The sequence below is a fragment of the Pelecanus crispus genome, chromosome 23 (assembly GCF_030463565.1).
Source record: "Pelecanus crispus isolate bPelCri1 chromosome 23, bPelCri1.pri, whole genome shotgun sequence".
Taxonomy (NCBI): Eukaryota; Metazoa; Chordata; class Aves; order Pelecaniformes; family Pelecanidae; genus Pelecanus; species Pelecanus crispus.
Genome location: NC_134665.1, coordinates 89,429 through 112,853, shown reverse-complemented (window position 1 = coordinate 112,853; position 23,425 = coordinate 89,429). Strand labels below are relative to the sequence as shown.

The 23,425-nt window shown below is 45.5% G+C and overlaps 1 protein-coding gene across 1 annotated transcript; it reads left to right on the top strand.

Moving 5' to 3' along the window:
- The first annotated feature begins 476 nt into the window (after positions 1–476).
- LOC142595795 (E3 ubiquitin-protein ligase RBBP6-like) lies at positions 477–21,471 on the top strand. Its single transcript, XM_075724647.1, has 15 exons — positions 477–642; positions 2,965–3,064; positions 4,755–4,770; positions 5,974–6,018; positions 8,404–8,492; positions 8,613–8,709; positions 9,554–9,693; positions 10,607–10,779; positions 18,389–18,492; positions 18,927–18,992; positions 19,035–19,118; positions 19,198–19,276; positions 19,374–19,431; positions 20,709–21,231; positions 21,367–21,471. Exons 1-15 carry the CDS (start codon positions 477–479, stop codon positions 21,469–21,471), a joined length of 1,845 nt encoding a protein of 614 aa, XP_075580762.1.
- Positions 21,472–23,425: the final 1,954 nt, after the last annotated feature.

The following is a 23,425-nucleotide window of genomic DNA, read 5'->3' as shown; positions in this document are numbered from 1 at the left end:
ATCTCTCTGCGAACATCCACGTTGTCTGGCAGCGTGCAGGGCCGGATGAACTCCCTCCAGGAAGAAATGGCCAGCGTGATGGCTTATTCGAATGGGTTTCACGTAAGGGCTTCTGGAGAATCTCCCTTGCCCGCTCAGTGGATGTGGTAGATGGGAAGGTTTGGAGGAATGTGTGGAGGAATGGCGATTGCCTTTAGGGAGAGCTCAGGGTTAGGAGGAAGAGGGCGGGGCCGCCGTGCCCCCATGACGCAGGCCTTTTGTCATAATGCGCTGGGTGAGGTGAGGCGCTGGCGGCAGCCCGTGCACTTGTCGTCCAGGAAAGCCCTGGGCGGAACGCTGAGGCCGGGCGCCTGAGTGGCCGTAGCGAGCGGTCGGGCCTGGGAGCGCTGCGTGCGAGAGAGGGAGCGGAGGAGGAGCCGGGGCCGCGGGGGCCTCTCCCCATCGTGTGGCCGCCCGGCCGGGCTGCGAGGAGGAGCATGTCGTGCGTCCACTACAAGTTCTCCTCCCAGCTGAGCTATGATACGGTCACCTTCAGCGGCCTCCACATCCCCCTCTGCAACCTCAAGCGCCAGATCATGGGCCGCGAGAAGCTGAAGGCGGCCAACTGCGACCTGCAGATCAGCAACGCCCAGACCAACGAAGGTGCGTGGGGGCGGCGGGCGCGGGGCCTTGGGCACCTAAAGCTGCCTGTTTATCTGCAGATGTGTCCTGGTTTTGTCTGGGCCAGAGTTGGTTTTCTCCCTAGTAGCTGGTGTGGTGCTGTGGTTTGGATTTAGCATGAGAATAATGTTGATAGCACACTGATGTTGTAGTTGTTGCTCAGGAGTGTTTGTGGCAGTCAAGGACTTTTCTGCTTCCCATGCTCTGCCGGGTGCAGAAGAAGCTGTGAGGGGGCAGAGCCAGGAGAGCTGACCCAAACTGGCCGGAGGGCTGTTCCATACCATAGGGCGTCATGCTCAGTATAGAAAGTGGGGGGAGTTGGCTGGGGGGCAGCGATCGCTGCTCGGGGACGGGCTGGGCATCGGTCGTCAGGTGGTGAGCAACTGCGTTGTGCATCACTTTGTGCTTTGTATGTTCTTTTATCATTAGTAGAAGCGGTATTACTATTTCTCTTCCTCTGCTGTCCTATTAAACTGCCGTTATCTCAACCCATGGTTTTTACCTTTTTTCCCCCCCAATTCTCTCCCCCATCCCCACGGGGTGTGGGGGGAGGGTGAGCAAGTGGCTGTGTGGTGCTTAGTTGCCAACTGGGGTTAAGCCACGACAAGATATTTAAACTGTGTTCAGGAGAATGTCTGTGAAGAGACTTAAGAGCACACTGTTAGGGGTCTTAGGAATGCCATTGGATTGCATGGCACGCGTAGGTAGAGATCCATTTCAGGAGTCTTGTATTTTTCTACTACTGTTGAATGAAATTGTCAAGAGCTTTTGAAAAATGGTTACTTTGCCTGAAGGGCTTTGCTGCAGAAGGGTCTGTGAATGTTGTCTTGGGTTGCTAAGGTACTGTCAGCTTCACACATGCCAGCAGGCTGAGTGGCCAACTGGCTGGCGTCACTACTGGAATGGTTGGGTCTGTGTCAAACAGAGCCTTAAAACCAGACTGATGGATGGTCCTAAATGTGATGGAGCCCAATTCTTATCCCCAGGAGAAAAAATGTTTTGAGATAGGCCGAACATGTGGCTTTTCTTATAGCAGGTGAGGAACAGAAAGCAAAGTTTTAGAAGAAAAAGTGATGCTCATAAAGATGTTCCCCCGTAAAGTGTTACTCTAATGTATATCATACCAGTTTTACAAAGTGTGTTGCTTTGTTTCCATACGTAATCAGAATCCGGTGAAGAAAAAGTGTCTGCTTCCCTAGGTTCTGTTAAGCGTGGTGTTCCCTAAAGGTGAGGTTAAAGAAGGAGTATCTGTTATGCTTTAAAGAGCATCCCTCTTGTTCACCAGTGAGCAGATCCTCCTCTAGGTCGGTTGTGTTGCCCTTTGACAAGGAGTAAAAGGAGTCTAAAATTTTAAACTTGGTCTATTAGTGACACAGGTGCTTCCTGAAGCTTTCCTAAGGGTGTTTCCCATGTGAAAATGCAAAAATCCCCCCGTGGTTTTCAGAGCAAAGCTAGAGAATACATTTCAGTGTAATGTATACGTATGCCAAATTTTTGCTTGAAATGCATAACCATGAATTTCAGTTTTTATTCATCAGATGTAGATGCTTAAACTCACTAGAAGTAAAGAGGATTTTAAATATGACTGGAAAAAAATGATATGATGGACTGTTTTGAAGATCTGGGAAGGCAAACTGGATGGTTGAGACCTATTTTGAATGTCGGGGGGGCAGGGGTGTCCTCTTCCATGCTTCCTCTAGAGGCGTGTTCTATAAAGGCAGAATTCCCTTCAAAAAGCCTGCACTCAGGAATGATGCATTTCAGCTTGCCTCCCCCTCTTAATTTGATCTGAACTTCTTGACCTGTCTTTTAGAATGGATGTTCTCACAATGTTGTGGAAGAACTGTGAACTGCAGAGCTCAGGATTCCTGAGTGCTCTTTCCTGCCCTGTAACATTCTGACTCCAACCCCTTGGAGCATGTGCTATTGTGCTTCTCAGGCAAGAGACAACAAACCAACAACCAAACAACAAACCCCAGCTGGGACCTGACCTGGTCTTAGTGCAGATGGCAGGCTGTCTTCTGTGTTCTGTCAGTCCTGAGTGACCTTGGAGACCAGTGTGCTGCTGGCATTCAAACTGTTTTAAATGAATGGAAAAGATTTTGCTGCTTGTGTGTGATTATCAAACCTGAAGACTTCTAGGAATGTCCCGTTAGTGTGTTGAGACGATAAAAGTGCAGTGTTACATAGAAAGCTTTGCTTTCATCCCTGTGAAGGGATTGCCTGAAGTGCTATGTCATTACGTAGTAATAGACATTCTTACAAACTGAATACTGTTTTGTTCTGTATTTGTGTTGTTTTCAGAATACACAGATGCTAATGCGCTGATTCCAAAGAACTCATCAGTGATCGTTCGAAGAATCCCTGCTGGAGGAGTCAAAGGCACCAGCAAAACCTATGTTGTGTAAGTATCCATACAGCATTGTACCCTTTGTTAGGGCTTTCAGTGTGTTAGCTGGTTTTGTGGATATTAGTTTACAGAGGCATTCCGATTGCATCTTTGTTGTTAAAGGTGCTGTTAATTTTGGTTGTCATGAGGTAGATTGTAATGTATCTGTCCCAAAGTCGACTGGGACATGGGGTTTGAACTGGAGCAATGGTAACTTTTAAGATGATTCTCTTGGGCTTCTTCTTGGGCTTGATTTTGCTGAGACCCAAGTTGTAGGTGCTGTTTCCTCTACCTGAGTGGTCATTATTAAATCTTCTTGCTTCTATTGCTTTTATAGTGAAGAGAGATAGGCATTGTAGTGTCAACTCGGAATTTGTTCCCATGTCAGAAGAGTCTGATTGTTGGGGTTTGACTCTTTCTTGCCTTTGGGGGAGGGAGGGTGGGATATGGCAGGTATTCTTATGCCCCAGGTCTGGGGTTTTGCATCCTAGCTGTAGAGGAAAGAGCAAGGGTTGCCAGCTGGCGAACCATGCAAACAAGAAGTTCCATTCATAAGGGATTTGTATCAGTTTCCTAAAGACAGCGTCCGTTTCAGGCAAGAGAAAAAGAACACTGTCCCAAAGTGTATTGCCTTTAGTGCGAGTAGAGTGAAAGAATAGTTAATCCTTTCCAAACCTGAAACGCAGGAAGCAGTTTAGCACATTGCCAACTGTTGCTAGTTCTCTTTCTACATCTGTTTTTACCCTAAGCTGACATCTGTGCTCCAGGTTTTAGTTCTGTATTCCCAAGATTTAAGGAGGGCAGATAACTGGGTGTATTGATTAAAATGACAGCCACTCAAATGCCATCCTGCCTACAGCATCATTGCTGTCATTTCTGTATTCACACAGTCCAGTTGTGTATCAGCTGCATTAGCACTGTTTGAATGGTCACGTTTTCCAGCCTTCTTAAAGATAGACCTCTCCACCACAGTTAGTAGGTGTTATTAGCTTGTGGTTTTGCCATGTCCTTCTGATGTGGGTTCCCCATAAATAAAGTATACTGATGAGTTACAGTGTGTCTCGAACAGACAGTACAGCAGCATCCTGGTGCCCGTGAAGCACTTGCAAGCAAAAAAACCCTGAATTTGTGTGGCTCTGCATGTAAACTTTGGGCACATTACTGCAGCAGTTGTTGCAGTGCTTTCAGGCACTACTGAGTAATTCTGGACGCCACAGCGTTGTGCTTATAAACATGGCCTTGTTTTGGGGGTTAATTGAAGGATGGATGCTCAGTGCTGCCTTGTGAATGCATCCTCCGTTTCTGGTTGGGTGGCACCCTCTCCTGGTATTGTAATGCTGCCCTAAAGTGAGAGGACAGATGCTGCTGGCACCAAAGCTCAACTAAATCCCTGTGTGTGGGGACAAGGAAAGAATGGCACTGCTGTTGTAACGTTGAAAATTAGCCGTGCAGATTAGCTTTTGATTCCTCCAGCTGGAAACATTGCAGAAACTGCTGGTAGAGTGGTTAATGTTTGGGAATGATGAATGCATGCTGTAATGGTGGAGAGGCCTTGAAAATGCGTTACTCGCCTTGCAGTTTGTTCTTGAAGGAGAATGTGCGAAGAAACCCCTGTGTGGTGATCTCAAGCATTTCCTTGTACTTCCTCATCTTCAGGAGGTACGGGCTCTATTTTAAGTTCTGATCACCTCCATTTCTCTTCCAGAAGGCGAACGGAGCCAGTGAGTGGACCATCAAAACCAGTACGTAAAAACACAATCTCACACTTTATTCTACACACTGCACTTAATTCTAAACAATGGAGCTTTGTATTAATTTTCCAGTAAGTCACTGAATACTTTACAAAGTACACTGAAAATAAGTTTCCTGTAGTGATGGTTCCTTCTCAAACAAAATTAAGTATTTTTTTAAATTTTGGCACAAGGCTAGAGCCTGGTGCATTTGTGGGTGAAATCCCTGTCATTTGTCCTAACCTCTGCCTGCAGTATGCTTTTGGAGCTGGGTGACTTCAGGGTTGGATGCTGCTTCAATTTCGCAGAGGTTAAGCCTGTCTTTAGTGTACCACCATATGATGCTAAACATATGGAGAAGGAATGATGAACTGGAGTGAGGAATCTTTTTCTGCATGTAGAGATCTTTTTTCCCAGAGTCTGCTAAAAACTGCTGCCTTGAATTCTTCCACTGCGTTAGGCACTAAAGGACAAGAGCGTTTTCCACGGAAGGCTTTTAATCTCTCTTCTGATCCAGTTAGTGACCCCTTGAGGAGAGCTGTTCAGTTTACATTGTGAAATGTTACTCTATGCTTTTGAACAACTTCAGGCATAATAAGCAGTGATTCGAGTGTCTTTCTGCTAAGGTTTTACTGGTGTGAGCTTCACTGCTGCTTGTGGCGTAACAGAATTGAGTATACTGGAAAAGGAGCAAGCGAAGAGTTCCCCTTTTTCCTTGTGGAAAAAGTGCCCTCCAGTCTTAGTTCTCAACAAACACAGCAGTCCATTACGAACCAGTGGCCTGAGGACTTCATTCCTGCAAGCTGTTCCGTAGGGAGCTGGGAGGGAGGAGTGTGGCTGCAATTTATTCTCAGAAATCCCTTTTTAGCTGCAAATTGGCAGCTTCCTTACCCCTGTGACTCTTAAGCAGTTGTGAGCATTTGACAAGGGTCCCTCTCTGAGATAGTCTGGAGCAGTAAGTTGATCTCAGGCGGGTTTGGTGAGTTTGGTTTCTTCTCATTAACCACAGAGGCACTCTGGAGCTGTCACAGGTTTGGACGCTTTTTTGAACAAATGCCGATTACACTGGGTTGGAAATGCCTCTTTCAGTGACACTCAGAGGATATGGTGCAGCCTTTCAGACTGCAGTAGAGGTGAACTATTGCTGTGTTTTGATTGTAGAACTTGAATATGTGTTTAATGTTTTGTGCACAGATCAATGACTCTTCTGGATCTATTTCTCTGGCCCAGCTCATTAAGGTATATCTAGATATATTCTTGTCAAATGCTTAAAACCAAAAGTGTTTGCTTTGTATTTTTAAATCTTATACGGTGATCTATAGCTGGATAACTCTTGTAATGTGAACAGAACTTTAATTTAGATTTTACTAATTTAAAAGTATTTATTTTAACTGTAAAATATGTGCGTATTTTGATACTGTCCTGTAAAGAGTAGTTGCCAGTCTGGGAAGATAGAAGGGGAGTACCTTATCAGCCTCAACGTAATGTTGCCATATTACTCACCTTCAAGACACAAAGAAGCAGCACTGCAGAAGCTGTTTACCGTTTTTCATACGTTTCATTCATGTTGTGTTGGAAACTAACACAACTTTCAGAGAAGAATTATATGGTCTGTAAGTTATGGACATTTCAGGGCGGGTTGCAACAGCCAAACGAGAAGCGTTTCTGGAACATGGACGATTGCGTGGCTATTTTTGAGTTTCTAGTCACGATAGTTACAGTTCCGTTCTGTGAATGCTGCAGAGTTTCATACATCGTAGTACATCTACAGTGGACAGCACAATCTAATTTGTTTGAGTGCAGGCTGCGTCAATTGTGTAAATGTACCTGACTGTTTATAGGAATATGCCAATGTGTACGTGTGGCATATTAGCAGATGTGACCTTCTGAAACTGTTGCAGTGCCGTGTTTTGCTGTGGAACTGCTTGCGTTCTGTGCTCAACAATGTGTAGCTTTGCCTGGTGGTTGCACTAGTGATTGCACGTTGTGCAAAGGCGTAGTGCTAGCCAATGGAATGAGTGGTCTTTCGAGTGACAAAGATGAGAGAAGGCCGGGCCTAGTGCAGAGGATCTGCTTCTTTCTTCTGAAAATAAAGGCTGGAGTTCATTTCCAAGAAAGAGAAATCTCTTCCCACTCGTAACTTCTTCCCTCACTCACTGCAGAAATTACACTGTGTACCTTTGGCCAAAAAAAAAAAAAAAAAAAAAATTAGTTTGGAAGGTATCCACCAGAAGAAATTGGACTCCATTAGTGCTGTGCCTAAATGTGTCCTTGATTCTGTAAACTCATGTGAAGTTTTCCCCTGAAATGTGAAAAATTGTCCAAGTGGTGTAGACATTTCAGCTTTTGAGAACATTTAAAGAAAAATACAGGAAAATAACATAAAGCAGCTCAGAACTGTTACTTGCGCTGACCTCCTGAGTGCAGACTGGCTTAGCATGGAGGCAATGTGTTGTAAAAAGTTTTCCGGTTTGTTATTCCTATGTATTAAATGCCATATTTGAGTTTTGGTCTATTCCTAGGATGCGTTATTTTGTGTTTTGGAAGTGTTCTGTAAACCGTTTGGGTTCAAACAAACTAGTCAAGTATCTGTAAAGTTGTCTGTAAATGTTAATGGCAGTGACTTCATAGGTGTTGATCTGGATGATGTTACAGTTGAGAAAAAACTGTCTATATGAATGACTTGACAGATGTTGATGTGAATGATGTTACAGTTGAGAAAAAAACTGTCTATATGAAACAACCATTTAATAAAATACTGAAACTAGATGGTTGCTTTTGTGAATGAATGCATCTAAAAGCAAAAACATGCGCTGTTGATCTGAAAGATAGGTGCTTGAAGGTCCAAGTCATTTACAGTCCCTCCCTTTGTCCCTGCTTATGTCTGGACTAGCGTGCAATAAAAAAATCTGACCAAATACTGGTTAAACAAAAGCAGCTGGCTTCAAGAATTTGAAGACGTAGTTGTGCGTAAGGTTTATGAAGAAGTTAGTAGGGGGGAACATGCAGTTTGGACTGCCTACAGCACATGATGGTGACATTTCTACTGAAAAGAATCCTTTGTCTTGCTGAGGGATTCTAAAAAGCTTGATTCCTTTTCATGCTTCTGTGTCCGAAGCTCAGTTTCAGCAAGCAGAAACCAACTTCCCTGACTCCTAAGTTGAGTGTCCTTTTAATGCTGCAAAACGTAAATCATGATAGTGGCATACATCTTTCTCAATTAAATGTACAGCGGAGATCTTCTCCTTCACATAGTCTGGAGCTTAATATCAGTTCAAAAATACTGGACAGTGTAATTGTTTCTACGCGGAGCTTGAGTCCACGTGGAAGAAAATGGGGCTGGTTCCACAAGCCTTTATGTAAGGTGCAGACAGAGCCCAAGGTTTTGGGTGCCCAGGAATGCTCTTGTCAAGCAGGTTACCAGGCACCCAACCCCCACGTAAGGGCGTAAGGACTCCCCAGAACATCTTCAGCACAACTCTGTTTTATATGAGTAGCTGTTTTGGTGCAGCCTCAGCTGGCGTTGTGCTGCTCTTGACGGGACTGGGTGAGTGCTGTGGTCTTTGGCCGTGGGGGCTTCACTGTGTTTCTCATGCGTGTGTCAAATCCTGACCTGTTAAACAGACTGCCAATCTGGCTGAAGCCGATGCTTCCGAGGAAGATAAAATAACAGCGATGATGATACAGTCTTGCCAGGAATATGATCCATCCAAGTGAGTGTTGCTGATGTCGGATCTGTTCTTTGAAGATGATGGAAAAGCTGAAAGGATGCTTGTTGGAACAAGAGAGACACCTTTGCATACCTTTTTCTTTCTTTCCCCAAAATCTTTCAGTTACCTGAAGAAAGCCTTGGGTCCACCTCCACCATCTTACACTTGCTTCCGTTGTGGAAAACCTGGCCACTATAGGAAGAACTGCCCAACACATGGGGTAAGATTGTGGGGGACTGCTGGTGTTTGGTAGTTTGTCATTGTTTTTACCTTGGCAGTCACGTAACAATACAGAAACGCTCCTATTAAGAATTGTTTGTCTTGGGGTGAAACGCAGAGGTTACCTGGCAGTGTTGCAAAGCCCTTCAGACTTCCAGGGAAACCTGCAATTACAAATGTAAAATTGGCTTTTCTCAAGGTCATAGACATTAAATATGTCCATAGACCCTTCTCTGTGGACTTTCACACACATTTTTGTATATTTCAATATCACTGGAAATGTTTCTGGTTTTAGCTCTTTTTAATGACTGGTTGTAGACAGCTTTCAGGATTCCGTCTAAACCCAAGATGTTTCTGTTGACCCCATCTTGTGACTAAGTGCGTGTTTTAGGTACACAAGCCTCTGGTTGAGTATTCATGCCATTGAACGTTCGTCACTGAATGCATATGCATGAGGTCTGAATTCAGCCTTCATCTAGAGATGGTGAACACAAGTTTCCCCAGCGAGTGATTCAGAGCAGCGAACTGAGCTCTCGCGCTGAATTGCGCTGGGGAGGAGGAGCGGGTTTGTGTCTCTTCTCCGAGTGGATGGCGAGCGCAGGGGTATTTCCCCCTTCAGGAACCTGAAGTTAAGCCAAAGAATGTCAAATGAGTTCAAAACACTGCTCAAGCCTTTTGAACGTCCTGGCTCTGTTCTTTTAGGAAAAGAAGTATGTTAGTTGAGCAACCCTTACGCTGGGTACAAGGAGAGCACTAAAGGCTTTTGCTGCTTCAAATAGTCCTTGAAATGTCATTTGAAGTGTGGGTCCTGAGATGAGATATGTCTGCATTTCTTTCCTTAACAGGACAAACAATTTCAGTCTGTTCCCAGAATTAAAAAGAGCACAGGAATTCCCAGGAGTTTCATGGTGGAGGTGGAAGATCCCAACACCAAGGGTGCTATGCTGACGAAAAGTGGAAAATACGCAATACCAGCTATTAATGCGTAAGTAGGGAATTAATTGGACTGACCACAAAGGTAATAAGAGAAACCATGGGTAAATGTTTGCATGGCAATGCAACCAAGTTGGCCAGCATCTGGAATTACGGGGGAGGAAGCATTGTCATTGTAGTTTACCCTTAAAATCTGTGATACTTTCTACCATTAAAATAGGGCGGTCCTTCTGTTCCAGCCCCTGCAAGTTGGTGAAACTTGCGGTATGCTAAGAATCTGTATTTCTGCAAAACGTTTCAGTAGTGTTTACAGCGGAGTCGGTCTCTGTGAACGCTCATTTTGCTTCTGGGTTATGCTTCAAAGGCTTCCTGCAAAATGTAACAAAGAGCTGTTGGACTGAGCTTTCCTGCCCCCCTGACTTTTATCCAATCCCATGTGTGAAACAGACTGAAGTTTTCCTGTGGCTATAAACTAAGAAAAGACTACTGTGTGCTGACAAGAGTGGCTGCTTTCAAATGCACTTGGTAGCACTTGTGTTTTTCTGTTGTGGATCTCCTTTTGTAGAAGCTGTAACACAGGCTTCCTCCATTAATCAAACGTAATTACTCAGAGACTAACTTTACCCTGAGCCTGCAATTTACACTTACCCTCTGGCAAAGGAGAGGTGGGATTCATTTCACCTTATTTCTGGGTGTCAAGGAATTATTTTTCCAGTCTGAGCTGGTTTCTGAGTTGATCCAATGAATGGGAGAGTTCTGCAGAAGGAAAATTCTTCCGCCCCTCCCTCTTTTAGTGCTGTGGCTACAGAAAAGTAGTTCAAACGAAATGCCTACATGTTAGAAGGCTAATGGGGAGTGAGAAGGATTCCATCTATTCTCTTCCTTTGGTAAAATGCAAAGCTTGGAAAAGTTTCCCTTTACCCATCTTTAACTCTTTCCTTTTTCCTTCCCCACCCCGCCTCCAGGGAAGCTTATGCTAGAGGCAAGAAGGAAAAGCCTCCCTTCCTACCAGCGGAGCCGTCCTCCTCCTCCTCCTCAGCTGATCCTGTTCCAGAGGAGTTGTTGTGTCTCATCTGTAAAGATCTAATGACAGATGCAGCTGTTATTCCCTGCTGTGGGAACAGTTACTGTGACGAATGTAAGTGTTACTGCCCTGTCTGTTCATGCAAAACATCACATCTGATCTTCGGAAAGCAGAAATAGGAGATAACAAAATTACTTTCTTACGTAGATGCTGAACAGGAAAGAATGCTTCCCGTATAATGGGGAAAAAAAAGGCAGAAAGCTTTTTTCCCTTTTTACCTATCTAGTTAAGTCCTCTTTACATGGGAAAGGACGAGTATGAGAAGAGTGCATCACTGTGCAGGTGATTACAGTATTGGATATGGAATGCATTTGGTTTGTCCACAGCCCTTTCCCTCATACAAAATTATACAGCCAGCTCTGGTGCCTGACTGTGCTCTGCAACAAAGGGACAGTTAGGCATTTAATCCACGTTCTTCTCCATGGGAGAGCTGGTTAAAACCTTCAGAACTCAAACATACAAATGGTTTTTTGAGACATGTTTTATTCATTAACCTGGAGGTTGGTGACTTCTCGCTGTACTAGAGAGTGGAAAAAAGACTCGTGGGAACATCAGGACACAGCCTACTCTACATCTTCAGGTGTGACAGTAGTGAAATATCAAAGCTGTACGGTTGTGTGCTGCATACGAGACATTTGTGACACTATTGAACTTTTATAGCTTCATGCTCTCAATTCCAGACCACATTCACCCATTAATCATAGACGTGTTTTGAGAATTGATTAGAAGCCAACTAATGTCCTCACTTTGGCTAAAACCTGTGTCCTGGTTTCGGCTGGGATAGAGTTAATTTTCTTCCTAACAGCAGGCATAGTGCTGTGTTTTGGATTTAGTAGGAGAAGAATGTTGATAACAGGCTGATGTTTGTAGTTGTTGCTGAGTACTGCTTATGCTAGTCAAGGACTTTTTCAGCTTCCCATGCTCTGCCAGGCGCACAAGAAACTGGGAGGGGGCACAGCCAGAAGAGTTGATCCAAACTGACCAAAGGGCTATTCCATACCATATGACGTCATGCTCAGTATATAAACTGGGGGGGGTTGGCCGGGGAGCAGCGATCGCTGCTCGGGAACTGTCTGGGTATCGGTCGGCGGGTGGTGAGCAATTGCATTGTGCATCACTTGCTTCGTGTATCATTATTATTATTATCATTATTATACTGTTACTATTAGCATTACTATTTTACTTTATTTCAATTATTAAACTGTTCTTATCTCAGCCCAGGAGTGTTTCTCACTCTTACTCCTCCAATTCTCTCCCCTATCCCATCGGGGTAGGGGGAGTGAGCGAGCGGCTGCGTGGTGCTTAGTTGCTGGCTGGGGCTAAACCACGACAGTCCTTTTTGGCGCCCAACGTGGGGCTTGAGATAACAACAGATTAATCAGAGTGTATTAAGGAGTCTGTTAACAGTTGCCGGTCACGATATTAGTTCTTCTGATCTGCACCATGTTCTTTTTTTTGCAGCACGCGTTAAAGCTTGCTGTCAGTTTGTGTAGTGTGCTATGCTCTGCAGTGATTCATGATCTTTTGCTTGGGAGGCTCCTTATCAAAACCCTGACCTTGAGCATTCTTTGGTATTTGGGTTTCATACAGAAGTCACTACTGTACTTCGGGTACTACCTCATAGAGAGAGTTAGCAATTATACTTCTTCCTCTGAGAGGCTTGTTGTGGAGGAAATACAGAATGGCACCTTTGCTGCTTTCTTCTATGATGTTTCCTCCTTCATTACAACAACTTTCCTGTATCTTGAACACCCCTGGGCAGTTAAGATACTTCTATTGATAATTCTTGGGAATGTTGTTTCCATTTTGATAAAGGTCAGCAAGCAGTTTAAAAATACCATCCAGAGATCTACCCCAAGGCTGGATAGTTATGAGTGGCAGGGTGTGTGGGATCGTATGCGCAAGTACCTAGGGCAGTGGGGACCTCCAGTGTTTTGGAACTTCACCCCTGAACAAGTGCAGAATCCTGAAGAATTAGTAAAGTATTTGGAAGAAGTATGTTGTCACCCTGGTAGCTCCAGAGAGACACAAATCATTGCAACATGCTGGGGACTGGCCCATGCCTATCGAGCCGTGGTCAACGCTAATCAGTACCCTCAAAAGAAAGAGAAGGTCTCTGGATCTGATGACAAAACAACAAGCACTGTGGCTACTCAAACCCCCACTACAGGCCTTGCAGCTACTCAAACCCCTGCCCCAGGCACTGTGGCTACTCCAGCCACAGCCATGAGCACTGCGGCTACTCAAACCCCAGTGACAGACACTGTGGCTAAACCAGAGAACCAACCTGCGCCGGTATCAGTTGCCCCTATACAGAAGAAAAAATACACGAGGAAATCAGTTCGTTTAGTAAGGGATGAAGATGAACCAGGGCCATCACGAGAACCAGAGGAGGAAGAACCCATAAATGAGATGGTGACCACCCGATCACTATCCCTGAGTGAGCTGCGAGATATGCGAAAAGATTTTGGTCGTCATCCAGGCGAGCACATCATCACCTGGCTGCTCCGATGCTGGGATAACGGGGCCAGTAGCCTGGATTTAGAGGGTAGGGAAGCCAAGCAGCTGGGATCCCTTTCCAGGGAAGGGGGCATTGACAAAGCAATTGGAAAAGGGGCAAAACCGCTCAGCCTCTGGAGGCGACTTCTGTCAAGCGTGAAGGAAAGGTATCCCTTCAAGGAGGATGTTTTATACCGCCCAAGCAAATGGACCACCGTAGAGAAAGGTATCCAGTACCTGAGGGAATTAGGCGTGCTGGAGGTGATTTACAGTGACCTGAATGATGAGCGGTTAACCAAAGACCCAGATGAAGTCAGGTGCACACAATCCATGTGGCGGAAGGTGGTACGGAGCGCACCAGCATCGTATTCCAACTCGTTGGCAATACTAGCCTGGAAAGACGACGAGGCACCAACGGTGGATGAAGTGGCTAGACAACTCCGGGACTACGAAGAAAAGCTCTCTTCCTCCCTACGGGCCTGTGTCTCGGCTGTGGAAAAACTGTCTGAAAAAATATGCCAAGAGTTCCAACAACTCAGAGAGGATCTGTCCTACTCCCCACCTGCACGGACCAGTGTCTCAGCCATTAGGAGTCAACGTCCCTATGCTCAAGAGAGAGGATATAGAGGATACACACCACGGGGCACCCTGTGGTTTTACCTGCGTGATTATGGAGAGGACATGAGAAAGTGGGATGGAAAACCCACCTCAACCTTAGAGGCACGGGTGCGTGAATTGCAAGGAAAAACTATTAGAAAAGGCGGTTCTCCCAGGAAAATTGCAGCTCCAGTTTCCAGTGAGCAGTTCCCGAGACAGAGTAAGAGGGCTAATTTTACTTCCGACCTTGATCAGGGAACTTTTGATTCACATTTACAGGAAGTGAACAACGAATACTGTGACCAGTGTTAGAGGGGCCCTGCCTCCAGCCAGGTGGAGGAAAGGGACAACCGGGTTTACTGGACTGTGTGGATTCGATGGCCTGGAACGTCAGACCCACAGGAGTATAAGGCTCTAGTGGACACTGGTGCACAGTGCACGCTAATGCCATCAAACTATAGAGGGGCAGAACCCATTTGTATTTCTGGAGTGACAGGGGGATCCCAACAGCTCACTGTACTGGAAGCTGAAGTGAGCCTAACTGGGAATGAGTGGCAAAAGCACCCCATTGTGACTGGCCCAGATGCTCCGTGCATCCTTGGCATAGACTACCTCAGGAGAGGGTATTTCAAGGACCCAAAAGGGTACCGGTGGGCTTTTGGTATAGCTGCTTTGGAGACAGAGGAAATTAAACAGTTGTCCACCTTGCCCGGTCTCTCAGAGGACCCTTCAATTGTAGGGTTGCTGAAGGTTGAGGAACAACAGGTGCCGATTGCTACCACAACTGTGCACAGGCGGCAATATCGCACCAACCGAGACTCCCTGATTCCCATCCATAACCTGATTCGTCGACTGGAGAGCCAGGGAGTGATCAGCAAGACTCGCTCACCCTTTAACAGTCCCATATGGCCAGTGCGAAAGTCTAATGGGGAGTGGAGACTAACAGTGGACTATCGTGGCCTGAACGAAGTTACACCGCCGCTGAGTGCTGCCGTGCCAGACATGCTAGAACTTCAATATGAACTGGAGTCAAAGGCAGCTAAGTGGTATGCCACAATTGATATTGCTAATGCATTTTTCTCCATCCCTTTGGCAGCAGAGTGCAGACCCCAGTTTGCTTTTACCTGGAGGGGTGTTCAGTACACCTGGAACCGACTGCCCCAGGGGTGGAAGCACAGCCCCACCATTTGCCATGGACTGATCCAGACAGCACTGGAACAGGGTGAAGCTCCAGAACATCTGCAGTACATTGATGACATCATTGTGTGGGGCAACACAGCAGAAGAAGTTTTTGAGAAGGGAAAGAAAATAGTCCAAATCCTTCTGAAGGCTGGTTTTGCCATAAAACAGAGTAAGGTCAAGGGGCCTGCACAGGAGATCCAGTTTTTAGGAATAAAATGGCAAGATGGACGTCGTCAGATCCCAATGGATGTGATCAACAAAATAACAGCTATGTCCCCACCAACTAGCAAAAAGGAAACACAAGCTTTCTTAGGCGTTGTGGGGTTTTGGAGAATGCATATTCCAAATTACAGCCAGATCGTAAGCCCTCTCTATCAAGTGACCCGGAAGAAGAACGAATTCAAATGGGGCCCTGAGCAACAACAAGCCTTTGAACAAATTAAACGTGAGATAGTTCATGCAGTAGCCCTTGGGCCAGTCCGGGCAGGGCAGGATATTAAAAATGTGCTCTACACCGCAGCCGGGGAGAATGGCCCTACCTGGAGCCTCTGGCAGAAAGCACCAGGGGAGACTCGAGGTCGACCCCTAGGGTTTTGGAGTCGGGGATACAGAGGATCCGAAGCCCGCTACACTCCAACTGAGAAAGAGATACTGGCAGCATATGAAGGGGTTCGAGCTGCTTCAGAAGTGGTTGGTACTGAAGCACAGCTCCTGCTGGCACCCCGACTGCCGGTGTTGGGCTGGATGTTCAAAGGGAGGGTCCCCTCTACACATCATGCAACTGATGCTACATGGAGTAAGTGGGTTGCATTGATCACACAACGGGCTCGAATAGGAAACCCCAGTCGCCCAGGAATCTTGGAAGTGATCATGGACTGGCCAGAAGGAAAAAACATTAGAATATCACCAGAGGAGGAGGTGACACGTGCTGAAGAGGCCCCACTGTATAATAAATTGCCAGAAAATGAAAAGCAATATGCCCTGTTCACTGATGGGTCCTGTCGTCTCGTGGGAAAGCATCGGAGGTGGAAAGCTGCTGTATGGAGTCCTATACGACAAGTCGCAGAAACTGCTGAAGGAGAAGGGGAGTCGAGTCAGTTTGCAGAGGTGAAAGCCATCCAGCTGGCTTTAGATATTGCTGAAAGAGAAAAGTGGCCAGTCCTTTATCTCTATACTGACTCATGGATGGTGGCAAATGCCCTGTGGGGGTGGCTGCAGCAATGGAAGCAGAGCAACTGGCAGCGCAGAGGCAAACCAATCTGGGCTGCCGCATTGTGGCAAGATATTGCTGCCCGGGTAGAGAACCTGGTTGTAAAAGTTCGTCATGTAGATGCTCATGTACCTAAGAGTCGGGCCACTGAAGAACATCAAAACAACCAGCAAGTAGATCAGGCTGCTAAGATTGAAGTGGCTCAGGTGGATTTGGACTGGCAACATAAGGGTGAATTATTTATAGCTCGGTGGGCCCATGATGCCTCAGGCCATCAAGGAAGGGATGCAACGTATAAATGGGCTCGTGATCGAGGGGTGGACTTAACTATGGACAGTATTGCACAGGTTATTCATGAGTGTGAAACATGCGCTGCAATCAAGCAAGCCAAGCAGTTCAAGCCCCTTGGGTATAGTGAACGATGGCTGAAATATAAATATGGGGAGGCCTGGCAGATTGATTACATCACGCTCCCACAGACCCGCCAGGGCAAGCGCTATGTGCTCACCATGGTGGAAGCAACCACTGGATGGCTGGAAACATATCCCGTGCCCCATGCCACCGCCCGGAACACCATCCTGGGCCTTGAAAAGCAAGTCCTGTGGCGACATGGCACCCCAGAAAGAATTGAGTCAGACAACGGGACTCATTTCCGAAACAACCTCATAGACACCTGGGCCAAAAGAGCACGGCATTGAGTGGGTATATCACATCCCTTACCATGCACCAGCCTCCGGGAAAATTGAGCGATACAATGGATTGTTAAAGACTACCCTGAGAGCAATGGGTGGTGGGACGTTTAAACATTGGGATACGCATTTAGCAAAAGCCACCTGGTTAGTCAACACCAGGGGATCTGCCAATCGAGCTGGCCCTGCCCAATCAAAACTTTTACGTACTGTAGAAGGAGATAAAGTTCCTGTAGTGCACATGAAAAATATGCTGGGGAAGACAGTCTGGGTTACTTCCCCCTCTGGCAAAGGCAAACCCATTCGTGGGATTGCTTTTGCTCAAGGACCTGGGTGCACTTGGTGGGTGATGCGAAAGGATGGGGAAGCCCAATGTGTACCTCAAGGGAATTTGATTTTGGGTGAAAATAGCCAATGAACTGAATTGTATGATATTAATTGCTTTATAATACTGTATGTTATCTCTTAACTATATGTTATCTCTTAACTGCATGTTAATATAATAATATAGTAGGTTAATATTAAGTATATAATACTATATATTATGATTGCTATATGCCGCATCAATGGTATTGCAGTAAGAATTGCCCAGCCTAAGGAAAATGAACTTTGATGAAACCATGTTGGAATGAGAACTGACTTCAGCATGCAACAGTCCAACACTGCACACCACCTGTCCTGCTCTGAAAGACTGTGATGACAGATGGAACCCAAAGTCATGGGCTAAATGAACTCAATGGACATTTTAGAGGGATGGGCCATAGACGAAGGGAATGATATCTGTGTGTATATCAAGATAGGGAAAGGGGTGGTGATTAATTGGAACACATTGGAAAGGGGAGGGCCTGTGCATGACGTAGATGGTATAGAATAAGGGGTGGATACTGTCCTGGTTTCGGCTGGGATAGAGTTAATTTTCTTCCTAACAGCAGGCATAGTGCTGTGTTTTGGATTTAGTAGGAGAAGAATGTTGATAACAGGCTGATGTTTGTAGTTGTTGCTGAGTACTGCTTATGCTAGTCAAGGACTTTTTCAGCTTCCCATGCTCTGCCAGGCGCACAAGAAACTGGGAGGGGGCACAGCCAGAAGAGTTGATCCAAACTGACCAAAGGGCTATTCCATACCATATGACGTCATGCTCAGTATAGAAACTGGGGGGGGTTGGCCGGGGAGCAGCGATCGCTGCTCGGGAACTGTCTGGGTATCGGTCGGCGGGTGGTGAGCAATTGCATTGTGCATCACTTGCTTCGTGTATCATTATTATTATTATCATTATTATACTGTTACTATTAGCATTACTATTTTACTTTATTTCAATTATTAAACTGTTCTTATCTCAGCCCAGGAGTGTTTCTCACTCTTACTCCTCCAATTCTCTCCCCCATCCCATCGGGGTAGGGGGAGTGAGCGAGCGGCTGCGTGGTGCTTAGTTGCTGGCTGGGGCTAAACCACGACAACCTGTTTTGATGGTTCTAATTATTCACAGGCATTAGAACAGCGTTGCTGGAATCTGAGGAGCATACCTGCCCAACGTGCCACCAGACAGACGTTTCGCCTGATTCTTTAATTGCCAACAAGTTCCTACGCCAGGTGCCATGATGCCTTTTACGTAAACTGTTTGTAAGACAAGTCTGTTTGTGAAAAGGTGAAAGGGAAGCAAATACTAATTTACATCTCCTTTAAGCAAGGCTAAATGGAACAAGGCCAAATTTACTTCTGAAATCCATGATCTGTTGTTACAGAAGCTTACAGCCTGGCACATTCAGGTCACACTTTTGTTTAAGATGATTGCCTCGCTTTCAGATTTGGTGTTAACACTGAAGTACTTTAAATACAGATACTCTGAGTCACCAGTCATTAATATCAGTGTCTAATGGGATGTGTTCATCTATCTGTATGGCGATTTATTTTACGGTTGATAGCATTTATAAGAACACAAAAGCAATTTTACTCTGTGGAGGCTTTTGTTTGTGTATCTCCTGAAGTTCCGTATTACCTTTTTGTCAATGTTTTTCTGCCTCTAGGCTGTGAACAACTTCAAAAATGGAACTGGCTACACAAAAAGGCTCCATACACAAATTCAGCAGCAACAGCAGCAGCAGCCACCACCACCACCACCACCACTCCTGCCTGTCACCCCTCCTGCTGCTCTGGTGAGTGCTGCTCAACTGTCTAAACCTTCCCCTCTGTCAATCAGCAGTCTGTTGGAAGAGAAGGTAAGTTTTATTTCAGCATATGTGCTGATTCTTACTTTTCATAGAGCTTATTTTCCAACTGTTTGCATTTATGCACAAGGGCTACCAGGTTCCTGTTCAAAGGCAGCCAGCAGTAGCAAGTGTTGTGGGCCCCCAAGGACAACCAATACCCACAGCTGGTAAGTAACTAGAACTTCAGGATTTCCTGAAAACAATTATCTTCAGACCAGCTGAATGGGATTTTTTTTTTTCTTTTTTGCCTCCCCACTCCAGTAGGTCATCCAGTGAGAGCCAGAACAATTCGCTCAGCAGGTGGCAGAGCAGGCTGGGAACTGTGAGTATTCTACAGAAATTCAATAGATGCCTACTTGTAACCTGCTAAACGAGGCCATAACACATAACTTATACAACAGCTGATTTCTAATGAAGTGAATATGCATAGATAGCAGTGGAGGGAGAATACACATGGTAATTAATTTTGAAATTTGAGTTGGGGCTTTAACAAAGGGGATCTGGGCTTGCAGTAAGGTTATTGAAAACAAAACTCCAGTAGAGGATGGAAAAGAGGACTCTGAAAAATGAATGCTTTTTTGAGGAAACCATAATTACCTATAAAACTTAAATATAATTAAAGGATCAAATAGAAAGCCACCCTTTTGATCACTGCCTGAATATGGCTGAAGAAATTGATTTCCCAATAGTAAACAGCCTCCAACATTCTTTTTTAAATAACTTAGATGATACTGATGGAGCAAATTGTTGGAAAAGTCAACGCTGTTATTTTATGACAACGTTGAATTTCTTTCAATTCAGCCATCTCAAATAGCCAGGATGCTTTCTCTCAGTTGGAGAGGGAGGAGTCTGTTTTATCTATTATTGCAGTGCCAAGTGAGTCCTTCCTTTTGGTACATATTTGTAATGGCATTGAGTGACATTGCTAGCGGCTGAGTTCAGAAGCTTTTAGATTTGACTTGTCTTGAAATGTAGTCACTGTCCTTGGTTAGAGCTAGAGGTAGGTGCCAAATGTTGCTAGGACATCTGGCTAGAAGTGCTGATGAAATAGTCCTGTAGGTAGGATTGCAGTACAAGTATTTTGCATCCTGTACAACTTGCCAAATAAGGAGTGAAGTTAAGTAGACTCAGCTGGCATTTTAAAATTGAGCTCTCTTGAGGCTAAATCATGTTTTCTTGATGTTTGGTACTGCATGGGAGCTGTTAAGATTTGCTCTTTTTGCATCTTACTGCAAAAAAAAGATTGCACTGCATGTAGTCGTGGAGGAGTGAAAAATGTGCCGCTTCCCGTGCCAGTATGCACCACCTGAAATCAATCAACAGCTGTGGTGGTTCATGAGATAGGAGTGAGTGGAAATAGAGTTACCCTTCCTGGATGTTTTCACACGAGCAAAGCAGCAGCTGTTCTGCCTTGTAAGCAGAAACTCTTATCAAGCTCTTGACTTTGCAGTAGCATCATGTCAGCAGCTGAAAGCAGCTTTGCCATAAGCATATGGAAAAAAAAAAAAACCAAACACAAAATTGGGACAAAAAAAATTGGTGAGAGTGACTGTTTTGAATTACCTTCAGTATTTTTTTTTTGTGTGGTGCTTTTTTAAGGTCCAAGTCTCCCCGTAATGCTTCATCTTACTCTAGAAGGTCATATACCTATTCCAAGTCAAGAGCTGGTTCTTCCCATTCCTACTCTCGAAGATTTGGTCGTTCCCATTCTCACTCCTACTCGCGGTCGCCGCCGAATCGAAGAAGAGGCAAAGGGAAGAGCCGTAACTCTCGGTCTAGGTCAAGGGCACATGGTTATCACCAGTCAAGGTCAAGGTCACCCCCATACAGAAGATCCAAATCACGGCCAAGATCACCAGTATTTAGAGGCCAGTGTCCCATGAAACAGACTATACCTCAAGGGGAGGAAGAAAGGCAGCCTTTTAACAGACACACACAAGTTCCACCCTATGATATGAAGGTTCACTATGGCAGATCTGCTGACGTCAGAGATCCTTTTGAGCAGGAAAGATACAGCGCATGGGAAAGGAACTATCGAGAATGGTATGAAAAGTTTTATAAGGGCTGTTCTGTTACAAGGGGCTCTCTGTTCATGCTCCCAAGCAGAGATGATGCCACCCCTGTAAGAGATGAGCCTAGACCAGCAGATTATAGCACTTTCAAACTGGGGTCTGAAAAGGAGAAAAGAGAGAAGGATAAGCCAAAAGCAAAAATTGAAAAGGCAAAGCAGAAAGTAGAAGTGGCTTTTCCTCCAAAGAACAACAATATAACAAAAGCATCTAAAGCTTCCCAGAAGATGGACACCAGTCTTGAAAAATCTGCTCAATTGGAACCTCCTGTAAAAAAAGCAAAGAAGGAGTAGCCAAAGGCCAAGAGTGTTGAAATGTTTTCATCTTAAAAGGCTGAGAATATTTTGATATTTTCCTGTAAAGAGTAGTTTCCACTTCGGGAAGATAGAAGGGGAGTACCTTTTGGAGGCAGGGGGTGGGGGGGAACGGGGGCGTTGCAGAAGCCATTCTGGAACATGGACAATTGCATGGCTATTTTTCTCTTTGTTTACTAGCATGTGTATAAACACAAATCTCATGTTCATAAATAAAGTTAAGATTCTTTTAGCCTCGTCTATTCCCTGGCATGTCTGTATTACATTTCTAAGTAGCATCTTACCATAAGGGAACAGAGAAGTCTCAAAAAAAAAAAAATCAAACCAAAGGAAAAATCCTGGAGTGGGAGGGAAGACTTAGAGTTGGTTAGAAGTAATTCAAGTAAATGAAAGAGAAAGCAAACCCATTCCCTTCTTGTTTGCTCTGACTGTCCCTGATTTGGGCTGTGGGTGGCTGTCGGCAGGGTGGAAGCCTTGCATCTCTCTTTACAAGTCCTCTCTCCCTCCCCCTGTAAAAGCTCTGCAGCCTCAGGTGCTTCTGGGCTTGGAGGCACAATGAGCTGCATTCTTAAAGCTACCTCAGGCCTTGGTCTACAGAGAGGGGGTTTGGTCTTGGTTTTGGTTTGGTTTCTTTTTTTTTTCATACGCATATCCCTGTATGAACTTCGAAGCAGAACCTGGATCTGTGTGTGGCAGGAATAAATCACTGGAAAGCTTGCCAATTCTTGTTGCACAGTAAAGCAGCAAAACTAAAATGAGTGAGACTTTTTTGAAAAGAAGACGCACAAAATCTTATGCTTTGTGTATTTCTTCATTGTCTTGTTCTTATGTTCGCTGTCATTCTACACTTGCAAATTTGTGCTGCTGTCCTGCTGTTCCTGCAGCCAAAGCAAGCAAGTGGATCCTTTTTGGTTTAGTATGACTATTTCAGTAAGTGCAGGGATCTCTGGTTGGTGTTTGTCCTTAGAGGCTGCAGAAATGCAGAGTCATGCCTGTTGTTTTAGCGCGATCAAGCACAGCTGTGATCCTTCCTGGCTGAACTTTGAGTTTAGCCAAGCCATTGGGTTTTAGGAAACCACTGGAATTTATATGCAGCACTGCAGCAGTGAGATTAGCCTTTTCCTGCTATTTTCTGTCCCCTTTCCCACTTGCTCTGTGTTCGTTTCTGTTTAGTCTTCTGTTGGAAGTGGGAGTTAATACATTGACTGTCAGTTCTGGGTTTGGGGTTTGTCTTTTCTTCTTCTGGTTTTTTTTCCCCAATTCTTCTGCAGTATTATCTTCGGGTTGTATCCAAGTTGCATACATCGCCTGAGGATGGAAACATTTACCCTGCTGCTGGGAGCAGGGAGGGCTCAGGAGCATATCTGAAATGCTTGTACCCCAGGGCAGGCAGTGTGAGAAACAACCAAGCTGAACTGGAAGCCTGGGTCCGTTCCCAGAGCTAGGATATCATTGGTATCAGTGAGACTTGGTGGGGCAGCTGGGTGTCAGCTACAGCTGCTCACATGCTGGAGTGCAGGGCAGTCCCGGGAGAAAAGCGGGAGCCAGGCACGTGCGTTGCATTTGCTGAGCAGGGCTGGGTCCCTGGAGGGCAGAGAGCAGTGGCTTGAAGAATGGCAGCCTCAAAGGGCGTGCAAGGTGCGGGAGCTTCCTGCTGCCACCCTGGCTTGTGGGGATAGAGCTGAGGCACCCAGCCGAGTGCAGCCTGGTCCCTAGGATGGCAGGGCAGGCTCTGCCTGAAAGTGGAAGAGCTGCTCTCAGGGCCCTTGAGGCGTAGCATGGCTTCATGGGCACCAGAGCTGGGCCCCAAACCAACTGGCTCAAGGCTGCTTTGGATTTTGGAATGGACCTGAAGGTGGTGCCCAGTATCTGCTCAGAGCAGACAGAAGGTGGCCTTAGAGCAGACAGCTTGTCTCCTGTGGATACTCTGCTG